The sequence below is a fragment of the Liolophura sinensis genome, chromosome 1, assembly GCF_032854445.1.
Source record: "Liolophura sinensis isolate JHLJ2023 chromosome 1, CUHK_Ljap_v2, whole genome shotgun sequence".
Classification (NCBI taxonomy): Eukaryota; Metazoa; Mollusca; class Polyplacophora; order Chitonida; family Chitonidae; genus Liolophura; species Liolophura sinensis.
The window spans coordinates 60,060,107-60,080,310 of NC_088295.1; the positions used below are offsets into that span (position 1 = coordinate 60,060,107).

At 39.4% G+C, this 20,204-nt stretch overlaps 1 protein-coding gene across 1 annotated transcript; it reads left to right on the forward strand.

Moving 5' to 3' along the window:
- The first annotated feature begins 6,257 nt into the window (after positions 1-6,257).
- LOC135462820 (photoreceptor-specific nuclear receptor-like) lies at positions 6,258-9,579 on the forward strand. Its single transcript, XM_064740103.1, has 5 exons — positions 6,258-6,298; positions 7,115-7,280; positions 8,028-8,135; positions 8,600-8,846; positions 9,332-9,579. The coding sequence occupies exons 1-5, from the start codon at positions 6,258-6,260 to the stop codon at positions 9,577-9,579; spliced, it is 810 nt and encodes a 269-aa protein (XP_064596173.1).
- Positions 9,580-20,204: the final 10,625 nt, after the last annotated feature.

The following is a 20,204-nucleotide window of genomic DNA, read 5'->3' on the forward strand; positions in this document are numbered from 1 at the left end:
TGGGGAAAAAAGCATTTTTAACTGTATTTTTTGTTTTGTTTTTATACTTGCAGCGGATCGTCTGTTGGACATTCCGTGCAAAGTGTGTGGTGATAGAAGTTCCGGGAAGCATTATGGAATCTATAGTTGTGATGGTAAGTCTTTTCAACATTTTCAACATCCAACATAGTACTAATTAGGCTTTACCGCGTGTGGTCTCGAAAAATTTATACATTTGTGTATATGATTTGATTCATGCGTGATTAACCCTGAGCACAAACATTTATTTATTTTATATTTATTTATACGACGGTGGTTACTTTTATGGATGAAGCAAACCAGAAAAAAACACACGAAGAAACCAATACATACCATGTTACATGATCAATGGATTGTAGACTTGAACCCCCCTTCTCATTGGCTGATCCATCTGTTACGCCTTTAAAGTGAACATAAAAGATGTGAAGAACTCAGTGCCGATTAAAGCACATAACAAACATTATTGTGAGGATTTTTGCTGCGCCTTAAAAAGCACTTATAGTAGAACAAAATAAGAGTAAACTTCTAGACCACATCTAAGTTACATGTATTTGACGTCACATCACTTTCTTCAGAAGAATTTCCCTTTATGCATGTCTACGAGACATAGGAAAATAGTTATTTTCTAATTTTCCGTCCAGTAACTTTTAACCTCTTTCATATGAGGCACACATTATTTCTGACTTTATATGTACGCTTTATATATAAGTTGCTCAAGATTCATATGTTAAAACTTGATCAGTCTGCTCAGCTCGAGTTTTGACCCAAAAATTCAAATCAAAATTACTGGTTTATTTATTTAATTGTTGTTTTACGCCGCACTCAAGAATATTTCCCTTATACGACTTCGACCAGCATTATGGTGGCAGGAAACCGTCAAAAGGTATGGTAAAATCGGCTCTATCGATGTTGCATCGCCATGTGTCAGAAGGGGAGCGCAATGGGGGTCTGGATAATATAGAGGCTTAATTGACGGTGTCCTGTCTGGTGTCAAAAACATGTTCGATAACTATGGAAAAACTTCAATGCGAATTAAACCCTATCAGTCAAGCCTGGTCTATGGTGCTTTTTGTTTGTTTTATCTAACTGTTTTGGAATGTCCATTTCAATTAGTTGTTTGTAACAAGGATATACCGAAGAAAACTAAAAAAAAAAGCTTTTGTAAATCTTGTATTATTATATTTGTAATGATACGAATTGAATTATTAATTTATTTCATTGAAGATTTACGCCGTACTCAGGAAAATTGAGATGAATTAATCAATAATTGTAGTGGGAAACTACCAAGTCATATTCTCTACCCTTTGGCCCCTACACCTTTAAAGTTCTATACCGTATATATTATAGGTGGTTGTCACATTGCACTGTATACACCTCTCATATTCTTGTAACTCTAAGTGGTTTTGTGCAAAGTATTTTTTGTTTCAGCTCTTCAAAATAAACGATTTTATTACTGGGCGTGCTATAGATTGTCTAACAGCATTATTGTTGTTCATCCCGGGGTGGCTTTTTCTTTAAAATTTTCTCCATGGCCTGTTAGGAAGCATGGTCAAAACAGGGATTCTCCCGGTGGATTAAGCATCCCTGAGGCCTGGTTCTATTGCATTATTGTAGTATTATATTGTTTGTTAAATGTGACAACATTTTTAGTTATTTTATACCAATGACGTCCAGTTAAAGTTATCCTGATTCTAACAAAGCCATGATGTTACAGCGGGATGTTTGTTGATACGATTTAACCGCTTATTTAAAGAGTTAGAATAGAGTCGACAGTCGAGGTAAATTAACAAGAGACCGGATTTCAAACGGTTACGCGTGACCATTTGACAAATTATCACACTATCGTCGCTATTCAGGTTGAATTGCTTTGCTGTAGTCTTTTATATCAAACACACACCTACCAGGTAATCATTCAAACATCTTTTCGACTAACTACATATGCATAATGTGTGTCTGTCTTTGAAGCCTTCTCGATTTCCATAAAACTTCACTGTAACTAAACTCTATAAGACGAAACTAACTGGCAATTTGCATATTGGTACTTTATTTTTCATGATGAACTGCCGAATAATTTCCAACAAGAGCTTGTATAATGATAAAACTCAAAAAGTTTAAAGTAATAAAGGTTTGTAAGAAAGCTAAATATTATAACTTTGACAAACACTTCGTTTCCGATCTGGTTGATTGGTCTATTAAGAAATTAAACACATGCATTTTATTGGAGGGCGATAAAGTAGTTGCAACATTTCGAAATATTTACCTATCTGTCAAGAAAGATCAATTCCATTTTAGAATTGTTTCCTGGAACAACTGGGACGTAAATTCTTATATAGTAACCGGAATCGGATTCCCTTATATCCGCGAAAACTTAACAAACTTGATATACTGTCTTGGTGTTCGGTATAAACCTGTGTCTTGTCGGGAGTTGGTACACCGGCTCGGTGTAGTGCATAAGCTGTATCGTGTCGGGTGTTTGTACTGTATACCATCTTGGTATTCGCCGTAAGCTGTGTCATGTCGGGTGTTGGTATACCGCCTTGGCGTTCGGCATAAGCTGTGTCATGTCGGGTGTTGGTATACCGTCTTGGCGTTCGGCATAAGCTGTGTCATGCCGGGTGTTGGTATACCATCTTGGTGTTCGGCATAAGCTGTGTTTTGTCGGTGTTGGTATACCGTCTTGACGTTCGGCACAAGATGTGTGATGTCGGGTGTTGGTGTGCCGTCTTGGCGTTCGGCATAAGCTGTGTCATGTCGGGTGTTGGTATACCGTCTCGGTGTTCGACATAAGCTGTATTGTGTCGGGTGTTGGTATACCGTCTTGGTGTTCGGCATAAGCTGTATTGTGTCTGGTGTTGGTATACCGTCTTGGTGTTCGGCATAAGCTGTATCGTGTCGGATGTTGGTGTACCGTCTTGGTGTTCGGCATAAGCTGTGTTATGTCGAGTGTTGGTATACCGTCTTGGTGTTCAGCGTACAGCTGTGTCATGTCGGATGTTGATATACCGTCTTGGTGTTCAGCGTATAGCTGTGACATGTTGGGTATTGGCATACGTCTTTGTGCTCGGCGTATAGCTGTATCGTGTCGGGTGTTAGTATACCGTCTTTGTGCTCGGCGTATAGCTGTATCGTGTCGGGTGTTAGTATACCGTCTTTGTGCTCGGCGTATAGCTGTATCGTGTCGGATGTTGGTATACCGTCTTTGTGCTCGGCGTATAGCTGTATCGTGTCGGGTGTTAGTATACCGTCTTTGTGCTCGGCGTATAGCTGTATCGTGTCGGGTGTTAGTATACCGTCTTTGTGCTCGGCGTATAGCTGTATCGTGTCGGTGTGTTAGTATACCGTCTTTGTGCTCGGCGTATAGCTGTGTCATGTCGGGTGTTGGTGTACCGTCTTGGTGTTCAGTGTATAGCTGTGACATGTTGGGTGTTGGTATACCGTCTTTGTGCTCGGCGTAAAGCTGTATCGTGTCGGATGTTGGTGTACCGTCTTGGTGTTCGGCATAAGCTGTGTCATGTCGGGTGTTGGTATACCGTCTTTGTGCTCGGCGTATATCTGTATCGTGTCGGGGTGTTAGTATACCGTCTTTGTGCTCGGCGTATATCTGTATCGTGTCGGGTGTTAGTATACCGTCTTTGTGCTCGGCGTATAGCTGTATCGTGTCGGGTGTTAGTATACCGTCTTTGTGCTCGGTGTATAGCTGTATCGTGTCGGGTGTTAGTATACCGCCTTTGTGCTCGGCGTATATCTGTATCGTGTCGGGTGTTAGTATACCGTCTTTGTGCTCGGCGTATAGCTGTGTCATGTCGGGTGTTGGTGTACCGTCTTGGTGTTCAGCGTATAGCTGTGACATGTTGGGTGTTGGTATACCGTCTTTGTGCTCGGCGTATATCTGTGTGGTGTTTAAGTCATGAGCTTGGCATTCCAAATTAATGCACCAGCACTGTAAGCATCCATGACCATGTTGTCATTAGCAGGTATACTTAAAGTATGACCTAAGTGCTATAATACAAGAAACCACCGTTGCTGAACCCATGGAAATATGCTGTTGTATGTAAGACTTTTTCGGAAATGACAAAACAGCAGTTGAGCTAACACGAGTTTTCTTTCATGAGGTATACCTATTCTGTGCCAAAAATCTCACTAGAAACACTACTTCGAAGTTTGTTTCTTTATTTAAATTACTTATTCAGTTGTATTAAGTTTCGTATGACTTGAAGATCACTTAAAATTTATAACTTTGATGAAATGAAATGTACAATTAAGTAAATACTACATTTTATTCGGAAGGAATTTTTTGATTTTCCTGTTAAACCACGCGCAATGGAGTTATCATCGATTTGAACATATTCTTTTGGACCAACCAAGCGTTCAGCTAGCTAGGATTTCCTTCCATCTTTGAAGGAAAAAAAAACTGTTTTCGTATCTGTCTCGGTGGTTGGAAGTTAATGAAGCAAGGGACAAAAAAGATGAAAAAAATTACGAGTTTTCTGGCTGCATGACTACGGCAGCTTTGGGATCAGAAAAAAAATTTGGTCCTTTGTTGTGGCAAAAGCTGACGATCGAAAGCCCCGACTAGGATCGAATATCGATCAAAGCCTGCTTTATAATATTGTCGCTTGATAAGCTTCCGACTTAACTTATCGGCAATCGATGACAAGGGTTGAGCCAGCTTCTTATCGGCAACTGCGAGGAATTTAAGCGACAAAGCGCCGTTTCCGTTCTTAAATCGTCCGGGTATTTAGAATTGCCCGAGGTGCGCCATCTTGCGGCTTAGAACCATTGATTCCAACACACTCGAGTTGCAAATTGATTTGTACACAGCGACTCTTGGTGGCATGATATCCGATTATCCCGCCCTCGGCCCGGTTACTTACAAGAAACCCACTCAACAGGATAGTTCTAATCATGGGGCCAAAACTTTGTCCTAAGCGCCGTCGTCTGAATCCATATATAGCTCCTTCTCCGATCATTTGTAAAACCAGAAGTGATGCTCTCCGTTAAAACTGCATCCCCAACACGGCCCAAAACAGCTGTGCGGGAAAAGCCTCTCGCCCAACCCCACTAAGGACTGCCTTTTGCTAAACTTACCGAACCCTGAAGATCGCTTTGAAAATTTGATCGAAGCTCACAGGACGTAAACCAACTGGCCAAACCATCACTTATCCTGTTTCCCCAACCACAAGTCTCTTGTTGATCTCCCCCCTCCCACCCCCACCAAGAACACAAATGTAGTCGCTCATCTTTGTATAAAGGAATTAACAATTAAACAGGTAATTAACTATCCACAATAAGGATAACGTAAATTATTGAATAGCTAATACCATGGGACTTGCACTGGAGACATTTCTCTTAAATATATGTACCCTAACTCAAATTTTCCAAAATGTACTAAGATTTAACCATGGTATTAACTTTATTCCACATACTTTTATTTATTAGATCATAACAGATAATAATTAAACATGGATAATATACACATTTGAACAACAGACTTTTCGCTTGAATATAACTGCTTGTTCATGTGCATGTACCTGCCTAAGCACATATTGATTATGACTAAAGATAAACTTAATTGGTTGTACCATTCTCAATCTAATTAACTTCCAGGAAGATTACAACAAAATCGTTCCAGATGACATTAGAATTCAGATTGGGTAAAGTGATAGAATGGCTCAGATCCGATCCGTAAGGTTTAACGTGGCCTGGTGCGTGTAGTGCAAGTGACTACGTGTGTATCTATAGTGTGACCTTGTGCATGTATATAGTGTGAACTCGTGTAAAACTCGATATAAGGTTAAAGAGTGACAACGGCTTGAGATGAAAATGTCAAACAGCTATCTCTTACTTATAGTGTGACAGTCATGACCAAATACCACACATCAAAGACTTTAAAAATGTTATTTGTTCCTGCCTCGCTTGCCACTCAGCACGGGGAGGTTAGAACTAGAGAACAGGACTGCTTGGCCCGGTGTCAGTATAATGTGACTGGGTGGGGTGGCCTGTCTGGTAAAATCGGCATGATACTTCATTGGCGACAACACTTTGATGACATGGACTCGCTCTGCCACATGAATACACAGTATATATACACTATATATAGTAGCCTACACACACTTGTTTAAGTACAACGCAAACACCGAAACATGCATGCATGCATGCATGCATCCATCCATCCATCCATCCAGACATACACACCAATACCTCACTACATCCTCTGGTGTAGATTAACTAGTTTCACTATGGCACCCGACTGTAACCCAATCGGCCCCACCACCCATTTGTGAGATCCAAGATTCCACTCCTATATGTGTCCAGGTGGTAAATTTTCCTTTCCCTTTGTTCAACCATTTGTCCAACTCTAGCGGGGGATGCAAACATAAATAAATTGACTTACACGTCCTGATTTCGCCCCGTGTGTAACAATTTTCTTCATGTACGGAGACAGCAAATCCTGCTTTAGTGATGCTGATTTATACTGATGTGTCGCCCCTGTGAAGATCTTCATTGATGCGTTCACCACGTTTACCCGGATTCTTTAAAGTAAAAGAAATCTAAGATATGATTTAAGGTTCATCACACAGACAACTGAAACTTATGTGCTGAAGTTTTTTCATTATTTTTTTAAATTTTTTTTTAAAGAGTGTTGAAAAGCATTCAAATATTTGAATTCTATGGTGTGCTTTATGGGCCATGCTGACGGTATTTAGGAACTCTGACGTCACATCACCTTTTTTCCTGATGTTCAGCGGAAAGAAGGAATTCTTGAGAACATTATTAAAGTGATCTCTTACTCATGAGTTAAAAGAGTTATTACAACATTCAGTGATTAAAGCTGGACAAAATTCCTGTGACGTCAGAGTTCCTAAACTCTGATTAGTATGGTCCAAAAAGGCCCACTGTAGAATTCCCAGGCTTAAACGGCTTTTACTCTTTTCACAAAAATCTATAAAAATAAATAAAAGTATATTTATGCATAGTTTTAAGTTGCAGGTATGATGAACCTTACTTCTTATTTCAGCTTTCTTTTACTTAAAACATGTTTCATCGGAACCACCTGTATTTCTATATATGAGTATTTGCATTTATGCGTTTTCAGGTTGTCCGGATTCTTCAAAAGAAGTATTCATCGGAATCGCGTGTACACGTGTAAAGTTCAAGGTGAGCAGAAGGGGCTGTGTCCAATAGACAAGACTCACCGGAACCAGTGCAGGGCATGTCGTCTGCGCAAGTGCTTTGAGGCAGATATGAACAGAGATGGGGGAGTATATTCATATTATGGATAGGAAAAAATGGTACAGTGGATATATATGACATCTAAAGAACTTGGACTTTGGAATGTGTAAGTTTATGCCAAATTGGAAGAGCTATGGTATGAGAATAATGAGTCTGAAAACAATTTTCGTGTCAAGATGAACGAGCTATCACGGTTTATCGCCACGTGGCAATATTTCAACAATATCGTGGCGAGATTTATATGAAGAAAAACTGTTATATTAAATTAAATTTACTACTAGCCGTCTTCGTAGGGCAATGCTTGAATAAGCCCTTAGATACCTCTATTGAGATATGCATACGATCGTCGAGGATTTTTACTCATTGTATTTAAAAGGAAGAATACTGATTTCAATGTAAAGCTGCCATTGCAGTCGAAATAAATGGGGAAAACTTTCAGTCTTTCAAAAGATCAATCATTTACATATTTTATCCCTGATTAGCTGTTCAACACGAACGAGGCCCTCGGAAGCCCAAGATCAAACCCGAGGAACAATCACGTGGGGAGTTGCCGCCGACGTCTGTACAATCAGATTGCCCCATCGACTTGACGAACAAATCGCCGCCGATGTGGTCGGCCGCGAGCCCGGTTCTGACGTCTGCCGGGCCGCTCGTGCGACACCCCCGCCATATTTTGCCGTCGGCGCCCTTCTCGGTGGACGCCAGCAGGCTTATGCTGGAGAAGTGGGAGATGATGCGCTACTCGTCCGCCCTTCAGCGTTCCTGTGAACCCACAGAAACTTCAACAGGACACTCTCCAGGAGGCCACGGCGCGGCTTCTGTTCACAGTCATCAGCTGGATCAAACAAATACCTGCGTTTGTGGCCATGTCCAGTCGAGATCAGGTTAGTTACAACAAACATACAGAATGAGTCGTCTACAAACATCGTACGAAAATTGGTCACCAGCCCCTGTCTGTCGAAGGTGTTCCCCTGACCAGTGATATCATAGACTTCAGAGGAGTTGTGGGCGAAGTTTATTGCACCAACCATGGCAACATACGACCTATGTCTTAAATCGTGGTTATAATGAACTACATTTTTGTTTTGGAATATGACCCAGCTCTTGCTGGTTTCAAGTCCGGAAGTGTGTCAAGTAGCGTACCTATAAGGCGATGGCTTACTCTAGGAATGCACTCTGGTTTCCTCAACCTATGAATCAAGACCACCTTCGATGATTGAGCCCTGCAACGTAACACAACGTACAACTGGTAAATGAGATGAATCATGAAAAAATCACTCTAGCGTCATTGGCCATATTTAGGTCGTTTTTCATTTCATTTATTGGTTATCAATTTTTTTCTCTACAGAATATATTATTGAGTGAAGGTTGGCGCGAACTATTTCTGCTTGGTCTCGTCCAGTGGGACATCCCATTGACATTTCCCGCCATTTTATCGCCGAGCAGCAGACGGGAACTTCATGGGAATGACGAGGGGATCACGGGGCCAATCGATGACGTCAAAAATCTCCGCGAAGTGGTCTCCCGTTTTCGCCATCTGGCGGTCGACCCTACTGAAATGGCGTGTCTTAAAGCTATAGCTCTTTTTAAACCAGGTGTGTTGAAAATAGTATTCTTACATGCATATCACTATATCTATAAAATGTTAAGCTTTAACTTGTATAAGATTACTTGCTACATCTGTGGGAATTGTTTTTATACAAATCCCATTTAATCTATGATAATGTGATATAGCACAATAAATTTGCACGCCGAAGACCCTCGCTTTCCAAGGAATGTGCACACTGTAGAAAGCTAGCCCTCTGACGCTGAGATACTTAGACTTGTTCAGCCACCGCTGTTTTGGACAATAGGTTTGTCGGTTACCTGGCGAGAAGCACTATATTTTTCCAGTTTTGCGCCATAGTTTTGAAAAAGTGTTGAAAAGGACAAAGATAAAAAAAATACCAAACAAACGAAATATAATGAATAGATAAATTAAGAAATATCTGAAATAACCTTGTTTGAAAATGTGTCAATTGCGCTTCTCCAATTTCTGTCGTCTCTTAAACTATGTCCAATCTATTTTCCATGCACACAGAACCTTTTGGACTCCGGGAGGTCAGAAATGTCGAATGTCTCCAAGACCAGGCGCAAGTCATGCTGGGAGAATACATACGCCATCGGTATCCACAGCAACTCACGCGCTTCGGTAAACTCTTGATGCTTTTGCCCTCTTTGCGCGCCATCAAGTGGAGCAGTGTTGATGAACTTTTCTTTAAGAGTATTGTTGGTAACACCTCTGTTGAGGCTCTAGTGCTAAATATATTTAATGGTGATCGAGTGTGAAGTTTGGTGACTATGGACTTTGTGTGAAATGAAAGATTTCGTCCGTTGACTTTGAACTCTAAAACGAAGCTACAGTTGCAGTTTTTCCAGTTCCTGTTGGAACAAATCATCCTTGGAACATCTGCAACTGCGAGCTCTGAACTCTTTTTAAGTGCAAAGATTGTTTGCTTGGAACAGTGTTGTGTGCTGAAATCGTTGTTTACGAGTGCCATCGAAAACATATTTACATCGATCTTTATTGTTCAGTGACAGCATATATATATATATATATATATATATATATATATATATATATATATATATATATATATATATATATATATATATATATACGAGTATACTGAATTATTGTAAATTAGCAGAAATTTGTTAATTTCTTTATATTCGAATGAATACATGTGATAATCCTTATGTAAAATGTTCATAACTTCAAATTCCCAAATACATGTGTGGTTTTCAACTGTAAAAATGTACCCCATAAATTTGAATCTACAGATATGAATATACATTTGTGTGGATGACATCTTATAGCAGAGTACTGTAATGTATGTTAAGATAATCAAATAATGCCACATTCGAAAGGCATAGGCTTCGTAGTTAAAAATTTGTATGGACTTAAGCAGGGTCAACATTGAAGCCTATATATAAGTATGGGACCTTAATTGTGGAAAATTAGTCCTGCTGTTGTCTTCTTCGTCTGTCTGTTTTATAAAGCCAATAATATTGTGCTGGTGAATTAAAACAATTCTCTGAACATCAGTTCGCTGTTCATTTTATCATGTACATAATAATTATAACGCTAACCGCTGCAAAAATACATGATGCATCACAGATTGAATAAGCTTATATCCAGACGTGTTTATTTATTTCCTTAATTTTTTATTTATTTGCTTAGTATTTTGTTTATTTTCTTGGTATTTTATTTATTTATTTATTTACTTGATTGTTTAACGCTATATTGAAGAATTTTGCACTAATGCGATAGCCATCATGCAATTTTTTGATACCTATTTTCCCCACATATGATGTACAGAAATGCATACGCACATATTGGTGGGAGACAATCAACAAATTCCCTGTCCTAGGCGAGGTTTGAACTGGCACCCCATGTGTCCTAGCGATCAAAAGATTGGTATTTTAGACTTTGAGATATTTCACTTATAGGTGAATATGGCTGTGGTCATACAGGTTTATATTCAAAGGAGGGGGCCTCCGTGGCTCAGTTGGTTAGCGCGCTAGCGCAGCGTAATGACTCAGGAGTCTCTCACCAATGCGGTCGCTGTGAGTTCATGTCCAGCTCATGCTGACTTCCTCTCCTCTCTGTCAGAAACCTGCGGATGGTAGTGGGTTTCCCCCGGCTGTGCCCGGTTTCCATCCACCATAATGCTGACCGCCGTCGTATAAGTGAAATATTCTCGAGTACGGCGTAAAACACCAATCAAATAAAATAAGGACATTACCCTGAACTCCACAAAACCTTTCGATGTCATGCACAGTGGGCCCTACTTGAGCTAGATTCGAATCTGCGACCCGAAGGTTGGCAAGAGTTGTATATTATTCAAATGTACATGTATATACAAACTATATCCCTGGATAAGGGAGGACATTATAGTTGAATAGCTGCTTGGTTGCTTTATTGAACATACAGGGTGTTCCACTTGCATGTGTCTACAAGAGATTTCCATTATTTACGTCAGCCCTTGATGGCTAATAAAAGCGTTGTTCTTGTTACAGGGGATATTCTCTGAGCAATGAGGCCGAAGGCTTGAATCCAGCACCCATGGGTTCAATTTCAAAAGAAAAAGGAAATACTTTTTTTTTTCACTTTTGAGACTTATTTTATAGCTCTTAACAATTACCCTTATGCATATTTTCCGTAATCGGTGGAAAATGATGTCATAGATGAACCTACTTTGAAATGCGCGACCAGCTTCTCCCCCCCCCCCCCACTCCGAACCCCCACCCCCCGACATACCCACCCCACCCCTTACGGCACAAATAGACAAAGCTGTTTTGTAAGCTATCACCGTTGAAGTCACCACTGTAGGCCATTAAATTTCCGGACAAATCACCGGTGCCTTGGAAAAACAATAGTTTGATGACCATTTTAAAGACCCAAGAAGAAAGTCAAGAAGGAATTTTAACATTCCACAATTCAGAGCCATTGCAGTCCGATAACAAATACGAATTTAGAGCTTATATTACCTTGGAAAAGTAAGTTTTACCGCTTATCACAAAATTTTAACGTCAACTACCGGTACCGAAACGACTAAACGTTGTGATGAGGTGTTAAATTTTATGTCGGAAATGGATTCATAGAATGGGCGACTGAGTACAGAAGCTGATAGACGACCCTTCGCAACCTTGACAAGTCCAGGTATTTAGCCAGTGCAAGACCTTGAGCCTCCCCCCCACCATTGCAAGAACACCAGCTCCATGTGTATGTTAGATGGATGAGTGCAGCAGTTTACAAGCAATGAACGATCTTGTTTTGAATGTAATCAAAAGATTTATGACATTATATTGACCTCTGAAATAAAATGCTTTTTACTGATAACTGAATGCTTTGGTGTTCAGAAATATTCACTGTTTAAATTATAAACATGAGCGACATACAGTCCATCTTTATTTCGAACTAGCTATCATGCACATAGCTCAAAATATTCCTCTTCTCTTTCATATTTATCCCTCCCAAGGTCCAATACGAACTTTTACCTGGAACAATGCATTTTATTCAAATCATCCCCTCCATCCGCAAAACCACAAAACTATGGTCCCCATCCAGTGGTACTGAAACACTTCATTGGCATTTTGGCATTTCCGAAGAAAAAAATAACAGCTTAGGGTAAGAGCAGGTATGAATACGTCACTCTTGTCTCGCTTTCATACCCATGTTTTTATCTGAGAACGGATTAAGTCTGCTTCGGCAAGAAGATCTACTTTCCCTCGCGACTGTCGACCGTGTTGACTGGCAGTGCTAAGCCCGTCTAAGCCGAATTGACGAACTCTTTACTTCTGAAGTGGCGTCTAGTCTCCAGGACTCGGTCAAATTGTCTGAGCGAGACATAACATCGTGTTCACAACTTACAATGGCGGCTTAACAACGTTTAGCATAAAACCGCCGATGATAATCCCCAGCTGTTTAACAAGCGATTAATCTATTGATTGGGACTGCTGACAAGAAAAAATAAACCCAACCCAAATTCCTAGCACGGTTGCTTACAATGGTTACCATGTTTAAAGATGGTGCGCCTTACGAGTATGAGTGCTACCAGTTTCCAAAGAAGCAGACGATAATCTGACCATTCCTCTTGAGCTTGTATTTCAGCCCGGAAAAGGAATATTGAGAGCGTTGGAATTTAGATATATCCTTGCTTCAGTTGGCCAATGAGCGGTAACCTACGCCAGTAGTGCTCGAATAAGCTGGTAGAACTAAAATACCAGCAACTATGTTGTAGTTAAAAACAGGTCTAACTGGAGAAAACTGAGAATCAAGGAGGATAAAAACTAAAATAATATTAAAAAAACAAACACGGTGTAAGGTAGGTCTTGTAATTCTATCCGACCTTACAGTGCCAGCAATCCCAAATACAACAAATCTAACACAAGGATTCGTTGTAAACCATTACAAAAAATGGTACTCGAAGAAGTAGCAATGTGATCTGGTAACGGTCGTAAATGTCGGAATTTAGTGAAAATGTGCTTTATCAAATCATTTAAAACATGCCAACAGGCCTACAAAGATTAATAACACGTTGAAATTTCTTAAAAGCGTGTTTAATTGTATGCAAGTTTATTATAGTTTTCTCAAGTCTGACCTATATATTAATACATTTATGTAAGGCTACCGTAACCCTGAATGCCCTTGTAAAATTGGACGAAAAAGACAAGCAACAACATGATATATCTGTCTATGTCTATGATGTATTTTAAAGAAACAAACAGTTTAATAGAGCTCCCCCCCCCCCCCCCCCAAAAAAAAAACATTTCTAGTAAGTGAAGACTAACCGCTATAGCAAATATTACAACTACTTCCAAAGATTTTTTGGGCACAAAATATTACCACACATATATTTAAAATCACCAACAACAACTTAGTGGTTCTGGATACCTTTCTTTACAATTTGTAACTTATAGCTATGCCATGTATTTTAAGTAAAACATTGAGCTACTTGAAGTCTTGTTTACTTCAGCTGCCACTGGGTTGTATCACAGAACCACCGCTCTTTGCGTTACTCACAAAACTTTTGAATTGTTTGTTTTTATCTGTACTTTATCGCCATGATGCCTCCTTGTATATACAGATCCCAGGGCATACTTATGAACAGTGCTGCTTTATGCCCTGGAACGCCATGTAGAAGAAACAGACATGCATCACCTCTCAGACGTGGGTCCCAACAGATTATTTTGTACACCCTCCTTCCCATGCAATGACAGTACCAGTATTGGCGATATTAGTTTTTGATTTGATTGGATTTAACGAACGCCATACTCAATAATATGACACTTATATGCAACCAGGATCATGGAGAAGAGAGAATAGTTTAGGACATGGAACAAAACACTGCCCGATGCCTGAATGCGTGGCACCTAAAGCTGGTAAAATGGATGCGACCCGGGCAGATTAACTGCGTCATCAACTTTGGATGAATGAGCCAGCAAGCAAGTGTCCGCGAGTATCAATATCTTACAGGAATGACTCGACTCAGGCTTGATTCAACTTCTCCCGCTTGTAGGAAGGCCATCTGTAATTTATTCTTAACTCGCTCATTTATCACAGATTGGTTTTATGTGTGTTACTATCGATGAACAACAATTTACATTGTTACACTTACACTGGAGGATATTTGACACTAAGCTATTACTAAAAGCCCTTTAACTTGGGCTTGAACCCGTGTCTCTGGCCACGTCATTTGTAGCTGATTCTTCCACGCCCATCAGTCATGCTTTGGTTTTATATGTTCACGGCGATTAACAACAGTATATATATATATGCAACACACCATTTACACTGGAGAACATTTTATAATTGCCTATTATTAATAGCCGGCTTGTGATTGGTAATAGTATACTCATGCAAGGGTAGGGAAACACGGCTGTCGCATATACGATCAAAAATATGAGCATACCATGTGCAGGTCTTGTACCATAATTTTCATCGCAGTATTTTTAGGGCAAACAGTTTTTTCCTTTAAAGAAAACTAAAATGAAGTATATAACACTTGAAAGACCATGGAACGCTGTCTAGTAAAGTAGTTTGCTGCATTTTTGGTTTCAAAAATGCTTTTAAAACGTAGTATACCACGGTTGTCTGTTGGGACCCACAAGTTATCGGTGACGTTATCGTTATTCTTTTGGCTCAAAATAGTTCTTTCAAGGTCCATTCGGTGAATGCATGCATAACATTATATACATGTATGTATATGCAGTCTGAATTATGAATTCTTGCAGTCTGCATGTGTCAAAAATGTGCTATGTTGTCACTTATGTCACCCAGTGAGGTCAGAAAAGGCTACCGTACAATCCAAAGTTCCAAATGCATTTTACTACGTAGAAAAATTCTAAATCTAAATACTTTCCTCGACAGCCTTTAATGGTCTTTCATCCGACAAATATTTCATATTACAGTGTTCTTTGCTTTTAAAAATAAAACGTTGCTCATTACAGTGATTTTACTGACCCAATCCACCCCCCCCCCCCACAACCTGATTTTCAAAGGCAATGTTATACAATGTCATCATGGTACATCGCTTATAGAGACTCCGGCGTGCTCTTCTCGGAAAGAGCTGAAGAGTGAATATAACGGTAAAAATGGTTGAGCCGCGTGCGGGATATTAATTGGCAGTATCGACCTAGGGTGCAGAAATCTGATACAGGGCTACACTTAACACGGTCATTCAGGAGCACTTTACGCTGATAATGAGAGTGATTCTGTAAGAAACAACCATCTCTTTAACTATTTGCCTAGCCTCTTCACCTGGCGGGCCAGCACGTCAGTTACCTGTTAGACCTGGGCCCAGTTCCCAGCATTCTACAGCCCAATCAATGGAGCGGCAAGTCAGGTAAATACGTCCCGTGCTCGGGCGAAGTGCCAGCAACCAGAAGAGCAAGGCTGAGGACAACACGGATTCCCTATATGGAAGCTTCCCGTGACTCCAGGACCCATCCGAACGATATCGAAGATCGGCGTATCAAGTTTAACACCGTCTATACACACCGAAGATGTGATTCTTCGGCCAAGCAGCGCTCAAACATGTGTTCATTATTAATGGCATTCCCATCGGTCCACTCGGTTATATTTCTGTCTTAATGGCCTGTATTGACGCCCCGGTCACGAGTGGAAAGCCGAACGCTCTCCTCGACATGGTTGCGAAACGTCTTTACATCATATCGATTACGGAAAGGGGTAATGAACAAGGGCACGGAGAATGAAAAAGAGCAACATTTGAGCGATGATCTCCCCGGTCCGTTTAGAGATTAGATAAAGAGAGCAGCGTGCCCGAAAGTTGTCGTTCATCACGAAGCCGTATATTTAAACTGAATAGCACACCTGCAGACGTTGTATTTACACAGAAAAATACGGCAAGATAAATGTTACCAGGGAAATATTTGGAAACGGTGATAGATACGAAAAAACAGTTCATATAATACCAATACTCATTTGCACTTTAGATATAGTTACGCTGAACAATTATCATACGAGAAAAGAGACACGAGGTTTGAGTTCAATCCCGATCTTTGACATGGAATTCGTTGATTCGTTGCCACCTTTGAGGTAAGTTTGTGTATATTGCGCATCGTATGCCCTTACTAGCCAAGGGCGTCTGAACCAGCTTATGATACCTCTAACAATAGACGCCCAGTGGGCAATACACAAACTTACCTCTAAGATGACTGCCATTGTAAACCATCTATAGGAGGCAATTCAAAATAAATACAGTGAAGTACTCTGTCTCAAATACAAGCACAACGACTGTCATCCCAGAGTTGTCGTTTTAACGTCAAACTAAGGTCGTACGGCAGTGTAACTATATTATGTCGCATAGTATATGTTTGCAGATGTCATATGATACAATGGTATATAAACGGTATATAAACGTTACACCAACTTCCTGGTCAACAAAGATTACCTCTGTCTAGTGTTGTTTACATTTTGCGTTAAGCTCTGCCCGTTCCTGGTATGATAAGGCGGGGAATCAACCCCAGTTCGAGAAGCTGTGCACCTCAAGTAGCGAAACTGCCTATAGCTGGGAGTGACAGCTGCTGACACTCATAAGGCTTCTTCTTCTTAAGTTTTGTTTTAGTGAGTGAGTGAGTGCTTGGGGTTTAATGTCGTGCCTCCTTGTTGCAGGACGGGTTTCCATCCCTCTTTTATCTAGCGCTGCTTCACTGAGACGACTTACCGAAGGCAAGTAAGCTGTCCAGCCCGAGCCACTATACTGATACGGGTCAACCAGTCGTTGCACTATCACTTAATGCTAAACGCCAAGCGAAGTTCTGTTTTACTCTTCTGTTCCTGTTATATGGCAAGCATGCGACTTGTAAAGCTCCAAACATGCAATTAAGCGATGTATAAGTCATAAAATGGAAACATTGTGCCAGCTTGTCACACTAAAACATCTTTTCTTTTGCATTAGACACTGTATAATTGTGACTATCGCTGTGGCACAAATGTAACTTGCTGAATTCTTGAGCATGCAGTTGTGCACATATCAATTAAATAATATATAACAAAAGTGACTTTCAGCCTTATACTTCCGCTACGCAGGACATGTCAATGTTAATGATTGCTAGAGGACCACACGTACTCTCAACCAGGATTTACTTATAATTTCGCTATTGTTTCAAATGTTACGTAATAGCATATCGTTACCATTTTAATTCATGATAACATTTATTTAATGCAATTCGGCCTTTATCATTACTCTCACAGAAGTATATTTCCACATATATTTCCATATATATTTTCCATTTACTTACACCATCCTCAAGAATTTTTCACTAACATGATAAAGGGTAATGGACGAAGAAAACTGAATGAAACCCCATGCAAATGAAACCACCTCAAATAGCTAGATACCTTCGGACTTCCGGGAAGTATATGGCTCAAACCACAAAGCTATTTTGATCTAAGTCAATCTTAAACCTTGGATATAATACGCAGTTTATGGTCTCAAGGGTTCATATTGTACACATGGCCGCAGTCGTGTACACCATACCTATTTAATTCGGGTCAACTGCGTTTTCTCGTCGGATCCATGCGTACATGATCCATCTGGAATCTCACCTGCATGGGATTTCGCTCATTACAAACGCTGAAAGAAAACCATGGTTATAATGAAGTCGAGGCATCACCAGGTAAATGTGGAAGGTTTCACGTGATCCGGATAATCTTGATAACGATCCCTGCACGTGAACCGAAAGGTTGTGAAACTTTTTACATTTACGTGGTATTGCCTCGCCTTCATTCTTATTACTACACCCACATACTACAACTACGAGTCAAACAGTAATATAAAGACCAAAGACCAAAGACCAAATGAACATTTCAATTTTATTTTCAATCGAATCTATTTATGTATGCATCTATTCTCAAATAAAGAAACTCAAGTTTTCGTAAGATCATTATATTCTACTTTGTACACATTCCAGAATAGTACAATCTCTGCAAACTCTTCAGAAATCATTGAGAAAATCGCACTTTCTCTTTTTGGATACAGTTAACGCATTGCCTTTCCAAATCTACAATCACACATTTCTTTGTTCTTTGTTTCGACAACAGCAATCGAGAAAATCAAATTTGATCTCCATAAAACCTTTCAAAATACGAACAACACTGCAGAGTGACTTTCATAATATAACGGCATTTGGATACCAAACTTGTCTTCAGACATCTTTAAATGTGACAAAAACACAGGAGTGTGGAGGGTTTAAGGTGGTATGTCCTGAAAAATAAAAACAATACTTTCTGGTGCTAACTTGTGCAATCAAGCTAATGGAGGTAATGGCATAAATTATGATAACATAAAATCTTAACTAATTTTCAAGACTATTATCCAGGCTTTGACGATACAAAATGACAAGAACATCTTTTCATTAAATGATGTTTGCGAGTCACCTGGAGAAAAGATTTAATGGGGCTACAAAGACACGTAACGCTCATTACACAGGAATCTAAAAGGTATGCACCGATGCTTTGAATCTAAAACCACACTAAAATACTTAAATACTTAAAACATCAACAGAAGAAACAAATTCTCCAATAAATACAACAGCTAGTATCAAAAGTTGCTGCCATAACAATCACACACAACAAAAATGGCAAAAACCACGGCTTAGCAACTAAAATTTGCACCAAGAGTTCAAAACTCAACAACACGCTACACTTGAATAAATTAAAAGTTCTTCACGAATTAAAATATCATCTCCTGTTTGAAATTTAAGCTAAGGGTTATCAGGCAGATGAACAAATTCTGAAGTTTTGAATGCTTTTTTACCGGATACTAGCATAGAAACAAGGGTAGATGCACGTGCTCTAATGTGATAATCTGAATGCCATCTTTGATCTTGGATGTCATCCCAATTCTTCCCATATTTTCATTAAATTTCAAAATGCTGTGCTTTGAGTGCTGAAAATAAATTGAACAAAGGGCTTTTGAAATTGCAGGTACCAGTGCTGTTTTTAATAGTTTCTTTTTAATATTTATTTATTTATTTATTTGATTGGTATTTTATGCCGTACTCAAGAATATTTCACTTATACGACGGCGGCTTCTTCTTAATAAAGAACCTAACTAAATCCTTCACAACATGTATACCAATTTTAAACAAAAATGGCCTCATAAAAAGTTCATGAAAACATTAAACAAACCACACTGACTGACTTATAATTCTTCTGAAAAGATGAAAACATTAAATTCACCAATAGCTCATTTTTTCAAAAATATTGAAAACGAAGACACAAAAAAGACAAAAAAAAAAAAATTGCGCAGAATTTTTCCTGACCTTGTGTAAAACTACTGGGCATTTCATTAGAGAACAGCACTGAAATACTGCATAGGAACGCCCTTGACTGTATTGCTTGAGTATATTTACATCATAATAATCATTGATAATACTCAGCCGAAAATAGAATTTTCACCAGTAATACACATTCATTTCTTGTTAAAATCATGTGGCAAGCTTCAGTTTATAGACATAGATTGTAACCCCCAAAAATGGCAGCAAGTGGCACTGTACAAACGAGGCAAAAATATTTTTTTTTCCTATTAATTTTGCAAGTAATACGTTCTTGCATATACTATAACGGTATTTTACCTACAATTTCCATCATGACTAATACTTTCCTCCTTATGAGAGATCTGTTGATCTTCTAAAGCTGTTTTAAGGTTTGTTTGGGAGGTAGAATAATATCTTTCTAGATAAATTAAAGTTTCAGCACCAAAAGTCATACTAGCCCTGTAGGACCTTAGTTTGAGTATAATAAGCATTTTTTGCATGCGAAATTTTGAGGTGAATACACCTGTTACCCTATTTCCCCAAACTTTTTACGTACAAAAGGGCAACTTGCCGCACCATGCATGCACATTTTAAATTTGATTTTTGAGACAAAGCTACACTGGTTG

Excerpts from the sequence above, each read along its gene's own strand:
- LOC135462820 (XM_064740103.1), top strand. The coding sequence starts at position 6,258 with ATGGCACCCGACTGTAACCCAATCGGCCCCACCACCCATTT. Across the intron at positions 7,281-8,027 it reads ATATGAACAGAGATGGGGGA|AAACTTCAACAGGACACTCT; the intron begins GTATATTCATAT and ends GTGAACCCACAG. Across the intron at positions 8,136-8,599 it reads CCATGTCCAGTCGAGATCAG|AATATATTATTGAGTGAAGG; the intron begins GTTAGTTACAAC and ends TTTTCTCTACAG.